Here is a 19,764-nt window from a genome sequence, read left to right on the forward strand (position 1 = left end):
CTCTGCCCAAGTTTTCTCGTTTACACGCGATTTGAAATGAAGCATACTCTTCGGATAAGCAATACACGGATGATATAAAGCACCTAAGTCACTTGAAGCTCACTCTAAAATGTTTTACCGACTATTCACAGTCTATCAAAGTGCTTGAATTCTTTAGCAATGTCAGTCTGACTCCCTCCAGTGGAAAAGCAGACGGAGTATTACCCAAATGTAGTCCGCATAAATCCCTTCCACCCGGCTAGCAGCACTCTCTGATGAAACTATTGTTCTTCCTTTGAAGCCAAGACAGCGCGGGGTCACAGGAGCACGTGCGAGTTGGACAGATCTTGCATGCATTTTATCTTCATTAGCTAAAGCAGAGTTTAAGTACAGAGTGAATGGGACTGACCTGAGCCTGCGTGGATGTCCATATTAGCAGTGCATGACAAGCCCCAGGTTGGGAAGGGAAGAGAAGAACAATGATATGAACATTAGTTTCTCTCTACAAAATGTAGAATTTTGCCTCAAGTCTAGCTGATGTCACATTTAATAAATATACACTACCAGTCAAAAGTTTTACATGGTCCTAGTTTTTAATTTTTGTTTAAATAGAAAGTTAGACAGTTCAAGTCCAATAAATAGTTTGAAATTGTTCAAGTGTTGAACTGCCAGAGGTCAAAAGAAAACAAAAAACAGGTAAGGTTACAACAAAAATAAAAAATAATATAAATTTCTGAATTAGAAAAAAAGGCACAGTCGCCTGACTTAAACGTCATTGCGCTGGTTTTGAATGCACTAGACAGACGAGTGATAGCAAAGCAACCTACAAGGGCAGCACATTTATGAAGAACTTACAGAATAATATTTGATTTCCACTATTAAAAGAATGCCACAAATGTGCTCAGCTGTTATCTGTCTAAGGTGGCTATTTTAATGGGTCCAATGTTCAGAATACATTTTGGTCTGTAGACTGACTCAATGATTCCTCCATGTAATTTGAATTGTTTATTTGCTTTGTGCTTTCTGTTCAGAAGGCAATGAGACATTGAACTACATACAGTTCATTTCAATAAAAAAAAAATGTGTACAAATCTGGGTGTTCTTAAAACATTTGACTGGTAGTGTATATAGCAGCACGATTTATATATTATGGTTGAAATGGTTTGTGATATGAAACTGAGGGAAAGAGTTGTGTGGACAAGCAGGACAAATGTTTATTTTGCATTGTATCATTTAGAGAGGTGTTTTTTTTTAATGATTTCATTTAAGTATTTGGGCCCTTTATTTATGTGTTCACATGAGACATGCAACATACCCAAGAGAGTATGTCTGTCAGTATCATGCAGCGCAAACTACAACAATAACAATAAAATCCGCAATTAAGAAAGTGATGTTTGTACTGTTTGATCCTCAGTGTAATTCTTTTAATATGCATGGAATCAACTCACACATAGCATATACCGTACACCAGCATAAATGGTAAATGAACATATAGCTACTCAAAATAAGACTCGTCTCTCTCAAACTGCAATATGTACTGGCCTGTCAGTCATTCTATTTCTATCTACACTATTTGTTGCTGCAATTGCGTTGGCCATCAGTTGTTTTTTGGTATGTCCTTGCCTTTAAAAGGAAATGTCGAAGATTATGGCTGTGCACACTAAAAACGTCACTGAAAAAAAAAACACAGCATTGGTAAAGGATAGCTGTGATTTGTGAAACTACTTCTAGAATCATTGAACTACAGCAAGTGTGAGGATTCTTCACAGGCCATGAGAAAAAAAAAATGTTCATCTGGCAATGCTTTTGAGGAAAATGGCACATGAGCATCCAACGGGTCTGAAGTGAAACGTGGAGGTATGTTTAATGTGGCGCTACTAAGCAGCTAACGAGCCTGCAATCTGTTGTGAACAACGCTCTTTTCCCCAGTCGATATTTCTTTTGGTTGCTTTTTTCAGCAGGAAAATGCAAAGACAATCTATGTGCGGATGTTTGCCAACTAGATAAAAAGGAAGCCAACGTGGTGTTACACTGTGACGCCTGTTAATATTTAAACATTGACTAAAATGATTTCATGCATAATATACTACAGCATGTTCTATGTTTTTAATGAGGGCTAAGGATGACTGAGTGCTCATTTAGTACGATTCAAACAATGTTGGATAATTTGCAAAAACACAGATGACTTTTAAACTGCTGCAGTTGGTTGCAACAGCTGGGCAATAGCTGAGCCCAATGCTAAACCTTGAGAAATTAATTTATGTGAAGATGGAGCGACAAGCCAGAATGTGTGAACATATGTTTCTAGTAACTGTGTGCACTGGCTATAAACAAGGTCATTAAAAATGAAACTTATTTTGTTGATGAGCTTTGTTGTCGAGGCAGTTATTAGTTTTATCAATGAAGAGGACAGAACTCTAATTGTTCCAACCTGATGCATTATTACCTGTTGGTGTTAACATTTAACCCGAGTGGCTCCACAAACTAAATGAATATTGATGAAAATGAACCAACAGGGCAAACATAATTCTACAAGTTACCCTGCAGAAAAAAACCCACCTCCATTCAAAGTAACCTTTTTGTATTTAATATATAATGCATGAGTACACATTTGTCAAGGATTGCAAGCTGGAAACTAAGCGCGCCATCATTGTTTTATTTATACATTATGGTTGTTCCGGATATATTAAGTCGGGTGGCTGAAACTATTGTTACGAAAGGCACACTTACATTTACTGAGACTGTAAATAAAAATATCAGTCACAATATAGCCAGAAGAATTGGCTTCTACTGGAACATATTTGCATTCTACATGGACATAACACAACTGACAGCATTCCACTGAAGCGATAGTAGCTCTTCTGATAATTAACTCATAAAAATGTCATTTGAACAAAGCAATGAGGATGACTTTGTCTTTGAGAGGCACTGATTTTTTAATTTTTTTTGCAGACATACTGTGTTGTTAGGCATTGTTCACTCGTGAATAGAAACCAAACAATTTCAGGTGAACACCTCACCAAACAACCTTGGGTGTAAACAGTCTAAACCCTAAAGAGATTGCAAGAAAATATAACCCCAAACAAAGTGTCCAATAACAGCAGACCTTCACCAAGGCTGAACAATAACGCCACATAATGTAATAAGTAACCCAGATCCACACCACTGCTATGTGTTCTTCTCTGGCCTATGCCCCCACCCTTCCACAAAAAAAGAAAATTAAAGTACCTGCTTGGTGGTGATCCCAACATAGCGCTTGCTCCACAAACATCCAGTGTCTATTGTCAAAAGAAGAACGAAAACATCCTTCCCATTGAGAATAACTTTGGGGATGTTCTTCAGCTCTGATAAAACCTACTGCTAGAACAGTATCCTAGCTTCAGGAACAGCCATTGTTTGCAAACGTGTAGTTTTGGGCATCAAAATATACAGTTTAACTAAAATTGGCATCTGGCACATTAATCTACTGAAAAGGTTTCAATTGGAGCGTTTCCACATTGGTAGAAGGGATCTGAAATGTAATATGTATATTTGCATATAAAAACATCATTACAAGTTTGAATTTCACCCATATGCCTGTCGGATGACAGAAATGAGTTGACCACCAAAGTCTTCCTCACACTAAAGATGCAATATCAAAACTCTTTACTGGACTGGGTAAATCATCTAAAAGCAATGTTGTAATGTTGGATATATTGCACTATTATTAAACGGTGTTAAGTAATCATATTTGCTAATAATATGGCGAATGCCACAAGTCTCACTATAAGGCAGTAGAACGTCGTAATTTTTCACAGCTAAAACTAATGAAAATTTTGAATTAAATGTAATGAAAGTATGTTTTACTGGAAATTTAATTAAAATATATAATGAAAACAATTAACAATAGTCAATAACTAAAGGTTTTACTTTTGTTACAAAAAAGTACTCCAATTATTGTGTATGGTGAAATGAATTCCAATTAAAATTTGAATTGCCAAGTATTTCAACTGAATGTGTGCAGTACATAATGCTGTTGACACGTTGAGGTTGTTCTGTTTTGCCCTTTTCCACAGAAACAATCATTTGAATAAATACATTTACCGTGAAATATTCATTGCTGAACTCACAAGAGTGTATATTTGATCTGCGACATATTGTGTGTTTACCCAGCAGCACACACATTCACTCTTGTGTATTTATGTACTCATCCACAAAGACACACATCATCATCTTGTAGCCAAAACATTTTATGTTCATTCATGAATTTGTGACGGCCCGTGTGAAAAGGATTAAAAGCTTTGGGATCAGGGAGATTGATCTTGGCTTCTTGTTAAGAGGAATTAGTTTGAGATTGCCAAAATCAAAATACCAACTATATTGGGAAAATATTGGCACAGTGAAATTGCTTTGTAAATGACATGGAATGGAAATAGCTTTTTAGGATAATAATGGTTATGACTTTCAGAACTAACCGATTGCATTAAAACCTGCCACCATTTAGAGTGCCACTGCTTCAAGGCTGCCTTTTTATCAGTAGAAAGCCTTGCCAGAACGTGACAACCATGTCAGACCTTGATTAGAACGTGATAAATGTGAAGGAACCCGTCAAAACCTGCGGGGTAAGGAGGGAAGATACTAGAATCCGTGGTAGAGCGTGGGCCGAACCGTAGTGCGTCTTTGAGCCTCCGGGAGTAGCTGCCCCCCACGGCCCGTGACGGATAAAGTGATACAACTTGAGAAAACTAAGCAAGACCTACCAAGACTTGAATATGGAGACAAATCACCAAATTCCCAAGGCGCACTAGGTTTCGGGCAAACAGGGCTGCTGTTGCCGCGGGGTTCATAGTGTAAACGTAGTTTGACATTTCACTGTGAGCAGAGGGAACTTGCCACACAGAGTGTTACAGATGAGTGCTAGGCCTTTTAAGTCTCTCTGTCAACATATGATTTCACCTAAAGTTAGAAAGACAGCTAGAAAGTCTTTGGTCACAAGTGATGTTGACTTGTCACACAATATCAGACACCTTTTGAGATGTTTTAGTTGTTATGCAAAAGTAAAGTGATGTTCATCGTCATGCGTACCAATGCTGTTAATTTAGGATGTAGCTTATACATTTCTTCAGCACTCTATAATTATTATTTAACATTTTTTGAGGCGCAAGGAAAAAGCAACTAATAAAACGTTAAAAATGTGGGTAAAACATTTTTGTTTTGCAGTCTTGTCAGTACACGGTGGAGATTATAGCGTCACATAAGAGCAACAACATCGATATCTGGTGCTGGTGTGTCAACACTGTATCCTGACAGAAAGCAATACGATACAGGTATTGACATTTTGTCGTACCCCTAACTGTGAGCACTTAATATAGTTGTGCTGCCGGTTATACAATGGACCACCACTATTTCTGGGGGCTAGGGACTGGGTCCGACAGCGAATAGTAAAAATCCGTGGATAATGGACATCCATTATAATTGCACCCCCCCAAAAAAAATTTTTTAAACCCCCCTACATTTTTGAATAAGCGGGGATATACTGCCAAGAAGTCTTTTCAGGATTGGTTAACCCCCCCCCCTCCCCCCCAAAATAAAACAACAGCAGACAACAGATCATTTTAGATGCAACAGAGGATGAAATAAGATGTTCTTTATAACCAGTTATACATTTTTGGGTTTTGCTTGTAGGACGACGAACATCCAAAGAACAGTGGAATTTTGTGCGGCCTAACAATCAGTTCAAGGATGGTGGGTGACCGTTGATTTGTTTGGATTCGGTACAAGATTTGCCCAAACCAAATAATGGTAATAGTCTCTACTAATCGGTTATCCATCAAAAACCTTTTGGTGTAACTTCAGGAAAGATTGTATAAAAACCTGTGGCATGTTTAGCTTTAGGGGTTCCACTGTATTATCCATTGGAAATTCAAACCCTATTTTGTTGTCTTTGATTGCGTAACTGGAAGGATGACCTCAGCATGATATCTTTAAATCTACTAAATTATCAATAACGTGCACCTATTTTTTCTGTTACTGGCTTATGGGTCACTCATTGTAATCAGCAACTACAGGTGTGCTTTAAGATACGACTGCATTTGCCTGTGAGGTTTCGAGATATGAGTCATCTATTGGCTTTTTTTGTCTTGAGATAAGAGCAAACATTGGAGATACGAGTGCGCTTTAGACCACCACCAGTAGTCAGCGGCAGCAAACATCACAACATCCGACCACTATCAATTCACATTGGTTTCCTTGCAGTGGAAGGACAATGTCAGTTGGTGGCGGTGATGCACCATGAAGCTGCTGCCAACTGCCACAAGACCACACAGAGGAAGAAGAACAAGGAAAGGTTATACAGAGTCGTATTTTGCGCTTTCATTTTCTGTTTGCAAGGTTATTTGGAGAGAAAATTGTAATACTGTGTGTTTTCATACAGCACTGGAAAATCATCCTATCAAAAACATGTTTAAAAGAGCACTTGCAAGGAGTAGGAGCTCGGAAGGTGAGCATATTCCCATTCAAGTTGGTTACACCGACCTACTGCAGTCTTATCAAGAACGCAATAAGACTGACGAGCACTCGGCCGAGCTTCATCGAGACACTTCTGACTTTTGGAGTTGAAATTGTCCGTTCATTTAAACCAACTGTTTCATCACATGTCTGGGAGTCTCTCTCCAGTGGAGATCTGCCGTTGTGAGGGCTGCTGGACCTACTGCTGATTTTTCTCAGTTGTGTTGCATAATAATGGACCTATGGTTGTTGACCATGGCCAGTGCGGAATATTCAACATTTTATGCATAACGGTGCTCAAGGCCTCACAATTTGATATCACATATAAAAAACCCGCTGACAAAAATGACTGTCAATATTCAGGTTTTACTGCAGTACAATGATATGACTAAATAATTAGACATTAATTGACCATCAAGTACTATAGTCTCCTTTGAAATGATCTCTTCTCATTTGCGACCTATTACCAGGACCCAGTTGAACATACAGGATGGCATTAGCACTATGTTTCACAAAAATTTTATCCCTGCAACCCCTTCCAGTGGTAACGAGAAGCAAACAATATTTTTCACATTATTACAAGTTTGCAATTAGCTCGCCTGTCACAGCAGACTTGCTACGCTATCATAGCTCAAATTAATGATTTCTAGTTTGCTTAGTGATCTCTGATTAACACCGGAAATGCAGATGCAAAACACACTGCTCATGAGGAGACCTGCAAACCCAAGTACTTTAAATCTTCTTTCTATTAACTGTTCAGTATAATGATCAAACAATAGGACTGTAAAGTACCAGTGAAGCAAAAAGATATGCTATGCTATTGGCAGGCTGAGATATGTGTTCATGACCTTGAGGAGAAGATAAAATAAGCCTGTCTATATCACATACAGTATGTCTGGCTAATTCAAATGAGAAGGATGAAATTCACCAACAAGTCACAGTTCTCAGTGATTTCATCTTTACATCCACTTAACATCCTCTCAATACTCAAAATGTTCCTGCTGCTTTGGCTCCTTCAGCTCCACACATCAAAACATTATATTTCGCAAACCTAACAGAAACCTGCTAGAAACTCACTGTGGAAAAACAAATTGCCAGCTCATCAAAATGTAGAAAACAGAAGACCAGCTGACTTATAAATCAGTCAAACTGTATTGGATGTGCACTCGCTGCTTGTCACAGGGGATATTTTGCTAACAAATCTCTATAACCAAACTGCATCTGATTCCAGAGTTTCATATACCCAGCTGTTCAATATCGGCGTTTCAGGAACCATATCACATTCCATGTGTGAGCCAAATGCTTACAATACATATGGTCAAGTGTGGCCAAAGCAAAGTCTGCCATGTGAACTGAACAGCAAGTACAATAACCACCATTAGTTGACATATGCTGTGAAGTAAACCTAGTTTACAATAGTCATTTAAGAAACAGCCTTTAAACACCAAATTACAAGTCAGGCTTTAAAGTTGGACCAAGCTGTGAATGCCTCATTCATGATGTATGAGCTGTCATCAGATTCAATAGAGGATGATCAAAAAGCATTTTTATTTAACGCTGCAAAACAAGGGGTATGATGTGCTTACAAGCTGATTCTGACAAAATACGAGCACTTGATGACGATACATTCCAACACAACGGGGCACAAAGAAACTCAACAACCCCCAATCGGAGGCCGTCACAAATGATGTCAGCGTACCCGTGCAGAGATACTGCAGCACAAACAGCAGGTGATGCAATAAGGCAAATATGGTAATTACCTCCACCAGACTGGTGCAGTTCTTTTATTGACAACAAATATTGTACAAATATTGATATCTCCTAATTATCTTTATTCAATTGATATGTGTCAAGCACAGTGTCATCCATGCATGTCATCACAATGCAAAAATGCCAAATATCTAACTATAAATGTACTGCACATGTTGGAGAGGATTGAATAGGGCAAGTCAGCAGCAAAGTGTACCTCCATTTATCGAAGGGGAAATGTTATAGACCCACCTGCAATAAGTGCAAAACCATGATATAAAGAGACCATATTTAAACTCATTAAATCACATTTATTATATGCTGTATTATCAAAACACAATTTATAAACTATTCTTAAACTATTCCTTTGCACCTGTTCTCACTCTCGCTCGCACAGCTCTCCAAAGACGAAGCATGCATGCTTCAAGCTGTTCGTCACTTCCAGTTGAACTTTACTGTAAAACTAACACATAAAACAAAGAGGAATTAAATATTGTATGTTTTAACACCAAAATGTCCTACCAAACCCTATACTTGCATCTCTTAATGCTGATATATAATTCAAAACGCCACAGATGGACTAACTTAAATTAGCACAATGTTACAGTAATTATAAACCTTCAAACAACTACTACTTTGACACATATGGAGAAGCAACACATACAGAACAAACTTTATATTCTCTCTACTCTGTGGAAACAACAATAATAATATTAAAACAGCAGTATGCGCTACTGTAATACTTGTACACTGATGGGTCCTCTTCTTGCTGTTAATTATGCCGTATCTCTCTCAGTAGACCTCAGTGCTGCATAGCATGTTGCGGCACAACATGGTACTACCGTGAAGCTGCGCAACGTTAAATTCCGAGTTGCCTGTATACTGTAAGAACCCATGCACATGCACATTTGCCAAGTGTAAATTGTTTTCCTCCCTCACATTGTATAGGGTCCATGAATATGTAAATAATGTTTATTCCAAAAGTTGAACAGCTGGACAAACGTTCTCTCCAAGTGCTAAATGTGGATTGCCCATGGACTCGAGGCTTTAAGTGCACACAATTTGCTCACTAATTTCCATATTGGCCCATGACTGGCTCGCACACTACTCACAAATATTGCTGACATTTCCCAAGCTTCCATTTCAGTTGAATATAATCCCTTCCTTTAAAATCCTTAAAACACATACTGCACAATAAAGCTACAAATTGTATGTAGGAACTTGGGTTGCTCTGCTTTTACTCTATGTTTAGGGTACTATTTTAAGGGTTTATATTTAGGTTCTCAACCACATTATAAACATTTGGTAAATCATTAATAAACTTTTTTAAAAACTTACCCGGTTCCTGTTCCAACAATTATAATATGTTAACCCTCTACAACCCCTTACTGGAGAGTGAGATTCTATACTCTTAATAAAAAAAAAACTGTATTATTTCCCTCCTGACCTGCACTACGCACAAACACATCAGAACAGTAAATGTGGAGGTGACACTTTGAGTCTCTCCCCCATCACTTTTGCTCAGTCAAGCAACGAAAGATGAAATGCTCTGTAGTGTAAATTTCTCTGTCATGTCAGTCTCCTTCAGCCCTTGATGGAGGGGAACCATCTGCTGGTGGGAATTTGCCCACATACTGTACCAGAGTCTAGAGTTCTGTTGACATGAGTGAGGCAGTGGAGGGTAGAGGAATGATTTAAATATAACAAGAAAGGCACCTGAGAATTGTATGGAATTAAAATTTCCATACAATTTAGCAATTACAACACAATTTAGCAATTAGAACACTGCAAATCCTATACCAAATCAAAACATGAACAATCACTTTTGTCATTCCCGAAGAGAAAGTGATGAAAAGGGAATATTAGGCTGTTCCAAAAATGCATTATCCTGAGTGGTTATACAAGTTATACAACTAAATATTAGTTTAGGATTTTGAGCTCCTTTTTTTCACACATTGCATTTATTCAGAACAGAATTGTTACTCTTGATCTAAGAGGAAGCAGCTTCATTTAAAAACAAATTGTGGAACAAATCTTGACCTCCAGCATCCATTCTTCCTGACACCTGTTGGCTATTCGTTATGATCTGTAGTGTCACTGGAATGTGCTGAAAGAAGGGATTACATCCAACAAATGTCGGACAACAGCTTCAGGAAAATCAACGTTAGTTCTTCAATTTTTGATTACATTTGCCATTCAGCACATTACTGTCCATGCTTAGCACAACCACAAGAAAAAGTGATGCGTTGAGTGAGTATATTATCTTTTCAGCCACAACTGTGACAGATGTAACTCGCTTTATGAGGAACATTTGGTAACATTAACAGCAAGCCCTGCTCTAACACTGGGATAAATCTGTGAGGGCTTTGGCAACAATGGGCATCAGTTTAAGTGCCCTGGGTTATTTCAGGGCACTACAACCGGGGCCATAAAGACCTTGTTAGCAGGTACTTAACCATCTGTAAACAAATCTCCTCTTGCGAAGCGTGCCTCATCTCCATACTGACCTCCACAAACTACAGTGTCCTTTCAAAACCACTGAAGCATAATGGCAGAATTCATAAAACACACCTTTCCTTTAAACCATGACCTACAACGTACTAAGACAGGGGCAATTCAAAACCACAAGGAGCACCTGCCTATAGGACAAGGGTGGGCAAACTTTTGTGCTCAATGGCCACACTGGACTTTTAAAACAAACACATGGGCCAGTTCATTGGTAGATATGATCCTGTTTTAATGTCTAGGAGAGGTGAGCAGGTAAGGAGAAAAAAGTGTGCGTCCTCCATGCTTTATTCATGTGACAACACAAGGCAGCAACACCACAAGAGTGGAACGAAAACATTCGGAGAGCATCCAGAAGCGTTGTAGGGCACCACACAAATGTTCCTATATGAGAACACGATTTATCGACAAATAACATGGTGTACTGCATGTGCCATTATTACAATTTGACTTCCAGCGGAGCCATGCAAATTACATGTGTAATGGTGGTGAACATGAGTGGACTGTAAGTGCAGATTGCCCTCATTTGCATTCAATAAAAGAAGAGAGCGCAGAACATTGCGGATGGGTGATGGGTTAACTATTGTTCCCACGTCTCCATAAAATGTGAAATGCATTATTCAACAAGATGACTCACAATGGTTCTATACAATACTAGCAGTTATGAACAAACTAGTTTTTTTTTTTTAGGCGTGACTGATTGTGGTTGCCTATTACCATACACAATGAGTTTGTCTGCAGTGGTCGTCATCTTACCTGGTTCTTCAGATCCAGTTTGGGGCATGGACGGCCTCCGTTAAAAGCCTTCTCCCTCAGCCACTTGGATCTGACCTTCAGCCCGCCGCCACATGATGAACTGCAGGCCGACCACGCGGACCAATCACTGAGCTTACAGTCTAGGGGGCACGGGATGTGGCACACCTCCACCATGTAGCCTGGAATGGAACATTGGCAGAGAGGAGAGAGAGGTCGGACTCGCACTTGGGTGACAACTTCATTATGGGTCACATGAATAATTTCCCACATTGGCCTGTGCTCTGCCACACTTGCTCGCTGTGACCAAGAACTAATTATCAGACTAATGAGTGTTTTTCTGCACAACTGTGTCAGCGCAGCAATGTGAAACTCTCTCTGGGTTTTTATAGCTTATACAACACATGGGCTATTACTCTTGCACAAGCTTTATTTTGAATGCGATTTGGTCTTTGTGTGTAAACCCTTACCAGTGTCTGTACACAGCGTAGGCTCAACCAGGTGTCCTTGTTGATCAATGCAGGCCACAGCTCTGTAGCGCAGACCTTGACCACACTCCTTCACTTCCTGGTGGCTCATCCAACTGTGCAAGAACCCCAGAGTCGAAGGTTTCCGGAGGACGCAATCAGACCAGTTCCCGAAAGGTTGGGACAAGTACTCCTCGCAGGGACAAGCCTGTTTGTCTTCCAGAGGGTATGATGCCTGATTCAGGCATTGTTCCTTCTTTTTACTGCGACCTGATTGGATGATGAAAAAGATGAGCTGTTTTTCTGTGTAGAGCCATGCTTGTTTCCTCAAAAACTGGGCAGGAGTTAGAGATGGGCATATAGTAACCAATGAATCATTCACTTTACTAGAAGCCTTAAAACTTGGGCAAGAGCCCTTAGTTTTCCCTGGATACACATCCAATTCTTGCAGAAAGGGAAAGCTATTATCCAGACAAATGTATTATACATTACTGCATATAATTTCCATATTTTTTTAATTTATCTATTTTCACATACCATTATTTTCACTGTGTAAACACAGCACTCAAAAGTGCTCTATGTCATTCCATCTATTCTTCTCCATACTGCATAATTTGAGTAATTTTTGTGATGTTATCAGGCACATTTCAGAATCAGAATCAGAATCATCTTTATTTGCCAAGTATGTCCAAAAAACACAAGGAATTTGTCTCCGGTAGTTGGAGCCGCTCTAGTACGACAACAGACAGTCAATTTACAGAACACTTTGGAGACAGAAAGACATTGACAAAAAAAAACCAGTCAATGAGCAGTAAAGGGTTGCTAGTTATCTGGTAATGCCGGTAAAAAAAATTTTGGGGGACAATTGTGCAAAAAGATGCAGTCAAAAAGAAATCTCTTTAAATGGCAACCATTTTAAAGACCATTATGAGTTTTTTTTTTCTAAACACATAACATGTTTGAAGAAAATTGCTGAAAATGTGAAAAGACAGAACTCTGTAGTACTGAATGGTGGAGATATAGCGTTAAAACTGTTTTTCACCATTTCAGTTTTTCTGATTTTTGGGGCGCTACTTAAAATGGGGCTTAGTAGCACACTTGGGCATCCGGCATGGGTCGGTCTTCCCCTACTAAGTAAGAACATGAGCGCCTTTGTTCATATCAGTGGTTATCCAGCGCAATTGCGAAGTGCAGTTAGCTAGCAAGGTACTGTATGCCTACTCCCTGAAAATTCCTCTTCCCTTCCCATAGTCTGTTTGCATGGCCTTTTTAGGGCACCTCGTTGTAGGCTTTGAGTGCATGCATGTCTCAGAGAAAAAGGTGGAAGCGTAAGGGGGGAAAAAAAAAAAACGTCTGACGTGATAGGCAGTGTGCAGACTCGGGCTCTGTGATGGCACGGGTGCTTTAGATCGCCTTGTTGTTGGCCTTGAGTGCACACAGGTACGATACTGATTCATCAGTAAGTGAATGAGGAGCGCTTTGAGTACCTTGAAGGTAGAAAAGCAAAATACAAGTGAAATCCCATTTTATCATTCAATTAACATTATCATAAGTAGTTTTCGTCTATCTGAACAAAATATCTTATAAAAATCTATTATAAAAAAAACAAACTATTTGACACTGTGACTTTTTTTTAGCGATAGCTTGGTATTCTGTCAACTCTTATGACCTTGAAGCCTCACAATTGTAGAATAGAGAAATAAAGCCAGTAGATATAATGGCCCTAAACTGCGGCACAAGTATATAGCCCTCACGGACGACCTAGCGCTAAACTTGGCCCATTTTATGTATTGGGTTTGAAGAGCATTATGGAAAGAGACAGGGTGTGTTTACTACAGCCCCTGTGGCACTGGCTCAAATATTCATGAAGACAAATAGTATCTAGACTGCTCTGCAAACACAGCATGTAATTCAGATTGGCCATCTGTGTTGAAATCAGGAATTACATATACTATGAAAGACCCCATTTAGACCAGAGATAACTACAGAGAGAGTACCGGCTAAATAGACACACGAGGTGGAAAAGATTTCTTGTACTTGAACTACAATTCAGTCCAACCTGGTTTCAAATGTGACACTCTTACCTGTGAGCGAACGTTTGCGACTTTGGAAGCTGCCACATCCTGTGCACTCAGAGAACTTGGACCAAGGCGTGAGAGTGCAGTCATCCCTGCAAGCCACTCGACACGCTCGGCTCTGAGCAGGAAAAGGACCAGCCCGCCGCAGGCACTCGGTCAGGTTGGCCGCCTCGTCGTTCTCCCCGACACAACTGAGTCCTGCCAATATGGAGGAGGAGAAGAACCAACTCTGATTACATTTGACAGAACCTTATGTAAGTGCATTCTCTCTGTTGTGAAAGTCCTATGACATTGGAGTTCATCCCTTATCCTGCCAACAATCCTCTATACCGCTTATCGTCACTAGTGGCTTTCCGATCGCCACCCGTCTTAAAATATTCACACAAATGGGACCACGGGATTGGCAGCGAGGAATGAGGGCAGCATTCTTTATCTGGTTGCAGGTGAGCTGGAACCTATTCCGACAGACTTCAGACGACAGGACGGTGTACACCCTGAACTGGTCGCCAGCCAATCACAGGTCCCATGAGATATTTCTCTGCTCTAAATAATATGAGCGCATTCATAATAGACAAAAGAGAACTTTCCACAGCCACACACAAACATGATAATATTTTGTTCCCATAGATCTGCCTCCCACCAGCGTGTCAGGTCAAAGGAAGGCTACGTTTACATCAGTTGTAATGTGCATAATCATATTAATGCAAAACAGTCAATATGATGATGAGGATGCCAGGACAATATTTAATACATAATGCAATGGTATCTTATCGTAAATTATAAATAAAATAAGACTTGCAAAAAAATTATATCTTCAGCTAAATGTTTACTACGTTTGTGTTGGAAAGATCTTGCACGTCGTCTTAATTAATATTAACAGACATGTTTGTGATGGAACTATTGATCTCCAGAGAGTTGTGGCTTTGTCATATGGTCAAATTACATGTGACATAAAAAGCAGGTAGACGTGAAGATTGATGGCTCATTTCTCACTGGACAAATGTCACAAAAGGAAAATCAAGCTTTTCTTGGCATCCTACAGTAGCTCATGAACATGAATTAGTTAAAATGTACAAGTTATATATAATTTGTTTAAGAGTAAGTCACAAACAAAAAAACATGCATGCAAATAAGGTTTAGGTCAGCTGTGGATCAATAAGAAAATATTCATAGCCACACAGGGTTTTACAGGAAGGACCTCATTCGTGCAAGTTTATGCAGCAAGGAACTCTACGATCTAATCCTTGACTCAACAGAGGGAATCCGTGTGAAAGAGAATCTCTTGATTTCTTACCACGTGGTTTTGCTGGAGAACAATTGTAGACATGATAATACACACTTCCCAATATGCCAGCACAGTAAAGGCATCGTTTTACACACTCATTAAGATATTCAGTCGACACTAACGACAGAGTAATGAGAAATATTCATCCTTCAGTTCTATTTTGTGTCGATTATGGGAAATTGTCTTCTTAAAAAATATTGCTCAAACATGGGCTAGTGGTGATAAGGCATCAGCTACTGTACACATTTACGACCACTAGACAAGGCATAATTTCCATAAAGCTTCCCTACCTCCCCCAACACTTTGCGTGTCGTTGTGGAGTCACTGATCTACAAACATGCCCTTCGTCCACTTCATTGATTTCTCTTTGACTTTTAAATTTTGCCCTCTGACAAAAACTCTATATTTGTCCGCAGAGCAAATGTGGAGTGCTTAATTACATACAGAGCCCACATGGCTGCATTACAGTGGACATGACAGATGTTTTTTAGTAAAATCATTCACCGCAGGAAAGATATACAAGAAATAACACAGGAAGTAAATAAAATAATGGCCCATAAAACACAAATTTTGCTGAAAACAAGCCTATAATAACAAAATAAAGAATGTAATGTAAATTGAGCTGTATACTGCTTCACGTTTTGATTATTATACCTGTATAAACAGTTATTCAGTAACCATTCACAAATGATTGTGTCAGTGTCAAACATTCAATGTAACATATATATATATATATATATATATATATATATATATATATATATATATTTATGTAAATGCTATATGTAACGTCATATGAGGACGATATCTACATTCTCAATGTGTGAGAAGCGAAGGAGAACACTTGATAACCGACCAATTAGATGTAAATGATGCTGATTTTTCAACCAACTATCATGACTGTGGGATTATTTATTTGTGCGAATCGTAATTAAATGCCGTCCGCTTGAACTTGTATTTTCCCTGATCCGGTGTACTATCAAGTCCTTCGCCCATTCTGTCAACCTCAGTGTCCCCTTGTTGGGAGATTCCAGCAGTGCAAACATTTAACCTTCAATTCTGTTTTTAAAAGAATTTGTTCAGCCTCAGGGTTGCCAAAGTCCACGTGTGGTATTTCACGTCATCTCACCCGCAGACAGGGATCGTCTTTAATTATACACGAAGTTGGAAAGGTGATACATTTGGAAGAACTGCTGAAAGGGCACTCTTTGAAAAGGCTCACACTCCAGCTTTTCCTCATATTATAGGACTTGGGAGAGAATCTTACTGAAATACTATATATTTAATCAAGTTTCTTTCTATTTATAGTCTTTATCAGTCAAACCCCAGAACCAGTTACATTTTCCATCATAATGTGTAATAATAATGGATTTTCTACTGACATCAAGTCCCATCCCACCAAATCTGATCTTCATGTTAATCCAACCATACCACACTGTGATATGATGAAACTATGTAATGGATTAAACCAACATCAGTGTGATTAATATGCTGTTCAGGAGTCAGACAGACAGTTTCAGTTCTATTCAGGAGGCCATAGAATCTATTTGGGTAGTTTTAAGGCACAAGACGTGCATTATTATAGATGTGCATATTTTGGACCGTAGATGATGAAATTCCTAAATTCCTTGCAATTGTAATGTACGTTAACAAACATTGTTCTTAAACATTGTTCACGCAGTCGTTCACAGAGTGGTGAGAAAATATTTGGAATAAAAGAATAATGTTCATCAGTTTGAACATTAAGTGTCTTGCCTTTGTTGTGTATTCAATTAAAGAAAGGTTAAAAAAGATTTGCTAATCATTGTATTCGGTTTCTATTTAAGTTTTACACAACCTTCCAACATCATTGGAATTGGGGTTTGTAAACAGACAATATCACAATATTTACAGGCATATAGTCTTAATCCTCATAATCTGAATCCTCAATATATTACTGCATTTTACTGAGTCAATTACATTAGTTGTGTAAATCTTCTTTGTGTTTTCAAGACTGTATTTTACTGTTCTCCGGTGGCCAAGTCCCGCACACCAATGAATTAAAAAAGATGCACAAATTATTCAATTATTCACATTATATTCAATTATGTTATCAATATAAAATTTTTTGTTTGCATGTTCTCCCCGTGCCTGCGTGGGTTTTCTCCGGGCACTCCGGTTTCCTCCCACATCCCAAAAACATGCATTAATTGGAGACTCTAAATCGCCCATAGGTGTGACTGTGAGTGTGAATGGTTGTTTGTTTGTATGTGCCCTGCGATTGGCTGGCAACCAGTTCAGGGTTTACCCCGCCTCCTGCCCAATGATAGCTGGGATAGGCTCCAGCATCCCCGCGACCCTAGTGAGGAGAAGCGGCATTAGAAAATGGATGGATGGATAACATTTTCATAAAGTACAATATTCTCGAGTGATATTTTATTAAAAACAGATTACGACATTTTTTTTGGGGTGGGAGGCGAGAACGGATTAATAGCATTTCTATTCATTTCAATGGGGAAAGATGTTTTGAGTTACGAGAAAAATCCCGTAACGGGTTAACCTCGTATCTCAAGGCACCACTGTACATGTTGAGAATATTGAAATGAAGCTAGCAGAATACAGAAATTTTATCTATCTAATAAATTATGTCATGAACTCATCAGTAAACTAAATGTGGGACACATTCAACAGAGTAAAGGTGAGTAACCCTTGGAATGAATTCATTGAACCTCTGCTGTAATTATTTCACATACCCCACAATACTTTGCACCAATAATACATTTTAGTTTCACAGGATATGGCTTTTTAATTGTATTGGAGCAGCCCTCCACTCAGTTAAAGTTTTTTTTTTTTGGTCTGTTTTTTCCCCCTCTACTCCGGGTACATTCTAAGTTGCCTCCAAGTGTGTGAAATGTCACATGTATTTAACAAAGGCATTTTTAATCACACTGAAAGGTGAGCCTCAAAAGGTCACGGAGGATTGCGTTACACCTGGGGACACTTCATGCGCCTTTCCTTACTGGAAATGTTGCATAGATTCACAAGAGTAATGTCGATCAATTATGAAGCTAAGTGGAAGAGAGCAACAACAGGAGCAGAAATTCTGCAAAATTCTTAAAGCCTCAGATAAAACTACATTACTGTATTTGAGCAGGGTCGTTTCTAGGATAATTTATGCTCATTTTAGTGAGCCCACAATTACACCGAAATGACATTAACTATGGGATGAAATGATAAGTGGCTGTCATTTTGACAACTCCATCCAGAGAAAACTACTCGGTAGGGCAGGTACAGTATGTCCTTAATACCGATGCTTGCCACTTTTGGCCTACTTGAAGAGCTTTGGTGCACCAAAGTGTCTGGTTGTGTGAGAAAAGGTTTATCTTCCGGATTGAACATACGTGAAGGTCACAATCAGTTATGCACAATCAAACTATAATTTGTGAGGCAGCAAATGTGCTTCCAATGAAAGCACTGATTTTAGGTGTAAATTAAGTACTTTTTATGCATATCTCCATTCATCCTTGGTAGTTCAAGTAATTACGTGCATACGCAGTGTGTTATACAACAACCACTCTGGTTGCACAAAGGTGGAGACAACGGTGGATTCTTTATAAACCTACTGCAGAACAACATCCATGGAGTAAACTGCACCTTCTTAGTAAAAGCAATTAAATGTGCAATTTAGCGCTCATATCTATAAACAGTGTAGTGGTGCACTCGCCTGACTTTGGTGTGGGCAGCGTGGGTACGGTTCCCACTCAGTGACGGTGCAAATGTGAGTGCGAATGGTTGTCCGTGTCTATATGTGCCCTGCGACTGACTGGAGACCAGTTCGGGGTGGAGTCCGCCTTTCACCCGAAGTCAGCTGGGATAGGCTCTAGCGCCCCGTGACCCTAACCAGGATAAGCGGTGTAGAAAATGGATGGATGGATGGATCTATAAACAGGATTTGACCAAAACTAGAGTGTCTGTATAAAACTGCTTTGCTTAAAATTGTCCATAATAGTCGTATGAGTGTTTTGTTGTTTGTGTGCTCCAAGGGTAAATTATCTCTGTCTGTTGTGTGCCTGTGGCTGTCCGGCTTGCTCCATTAATAAGGAACCAGTGACGTGATGAGATCGTCAAGACAACAGACAGAAAGATTCATCTTATTATACTCTTAGGACAAATTGCCTCTGTGTTTTATAGCTCCATCAGTTGTTTGTTAAAGGAGCCGTTATGAAAGGACCATTAGGACTCATTAAATAACGACAGTTAACTACATGGAAGCTTAGAACTATCTAACGAGTACTGAAACACAAATACTTGTGGAGTAAGTCTTATATAAGAAGAATAAGAACACTTGCCTCTTGTTTCTAACCCATTTCCACAGGTTTCTGCCGGTCGAGATAAGCTACGTTGGACAGAATCAGGGACTAAGGTACAGGCATGCCACTTGTGTATCCTCCACCTTAATGGAAAAAGAACAAAACAAAGACAA

The 19,764-nt window shown here is 39.2% G+C and overlaps 1 protein-coding gene across 5 annotated transcripts in view; it reads right to left on the reverse strand.

Moving 5' to 3' along the window:
- The window catches only part of thsd7ba (thrombospondin, type I, domain containing 7Ba), a 140,907-nt gene that overhangs the window by 24,310 nt on the left and 96,833 nt on the right, over positions 1–19,764 (reverse strand). For all 5 annotated transcript variants that reach the window (XM_061692618.1, XM_061692619.1, XM_061692620.1 and 2 more), the window contains 4 exons: positions 19,631–19,734; positions 14,024–14,215; positions 11,943–12,209; positions 11,476–11,654 (listed from right to left, as the gene is read on the reverse strand). In XM_061692618.1, coding sequence (XP_061548602.1) covers positions 11,476–11,654; positions 11,943–12,209; positions 14,024–14,215; positions 19,631–19,734 — 742 coding nt within the window. The remainder of the gene's footprint in view (positions 1–11,475; positions 11,655–11,942; positions 12,210–14,023; positions 14,216–19,630; positions 19,735–19,764) is intronic.

This window comes from Phycodurus eques, chromosome 12 (genome assembly GCF_024500275.1).
Source record: "Phycodurus eques isolate BA_2022a chromosome 12, UOR_Pequ_1.1, whole genome shotgun sequence".
NCBI classification, from domain to species: domain Eukaryota; kingdom Metazoa; phylum Chordata; class Actinopteri; order Syngnathiformes; family Syngnathidae; genus Phycodurus; species Phycodurus eques.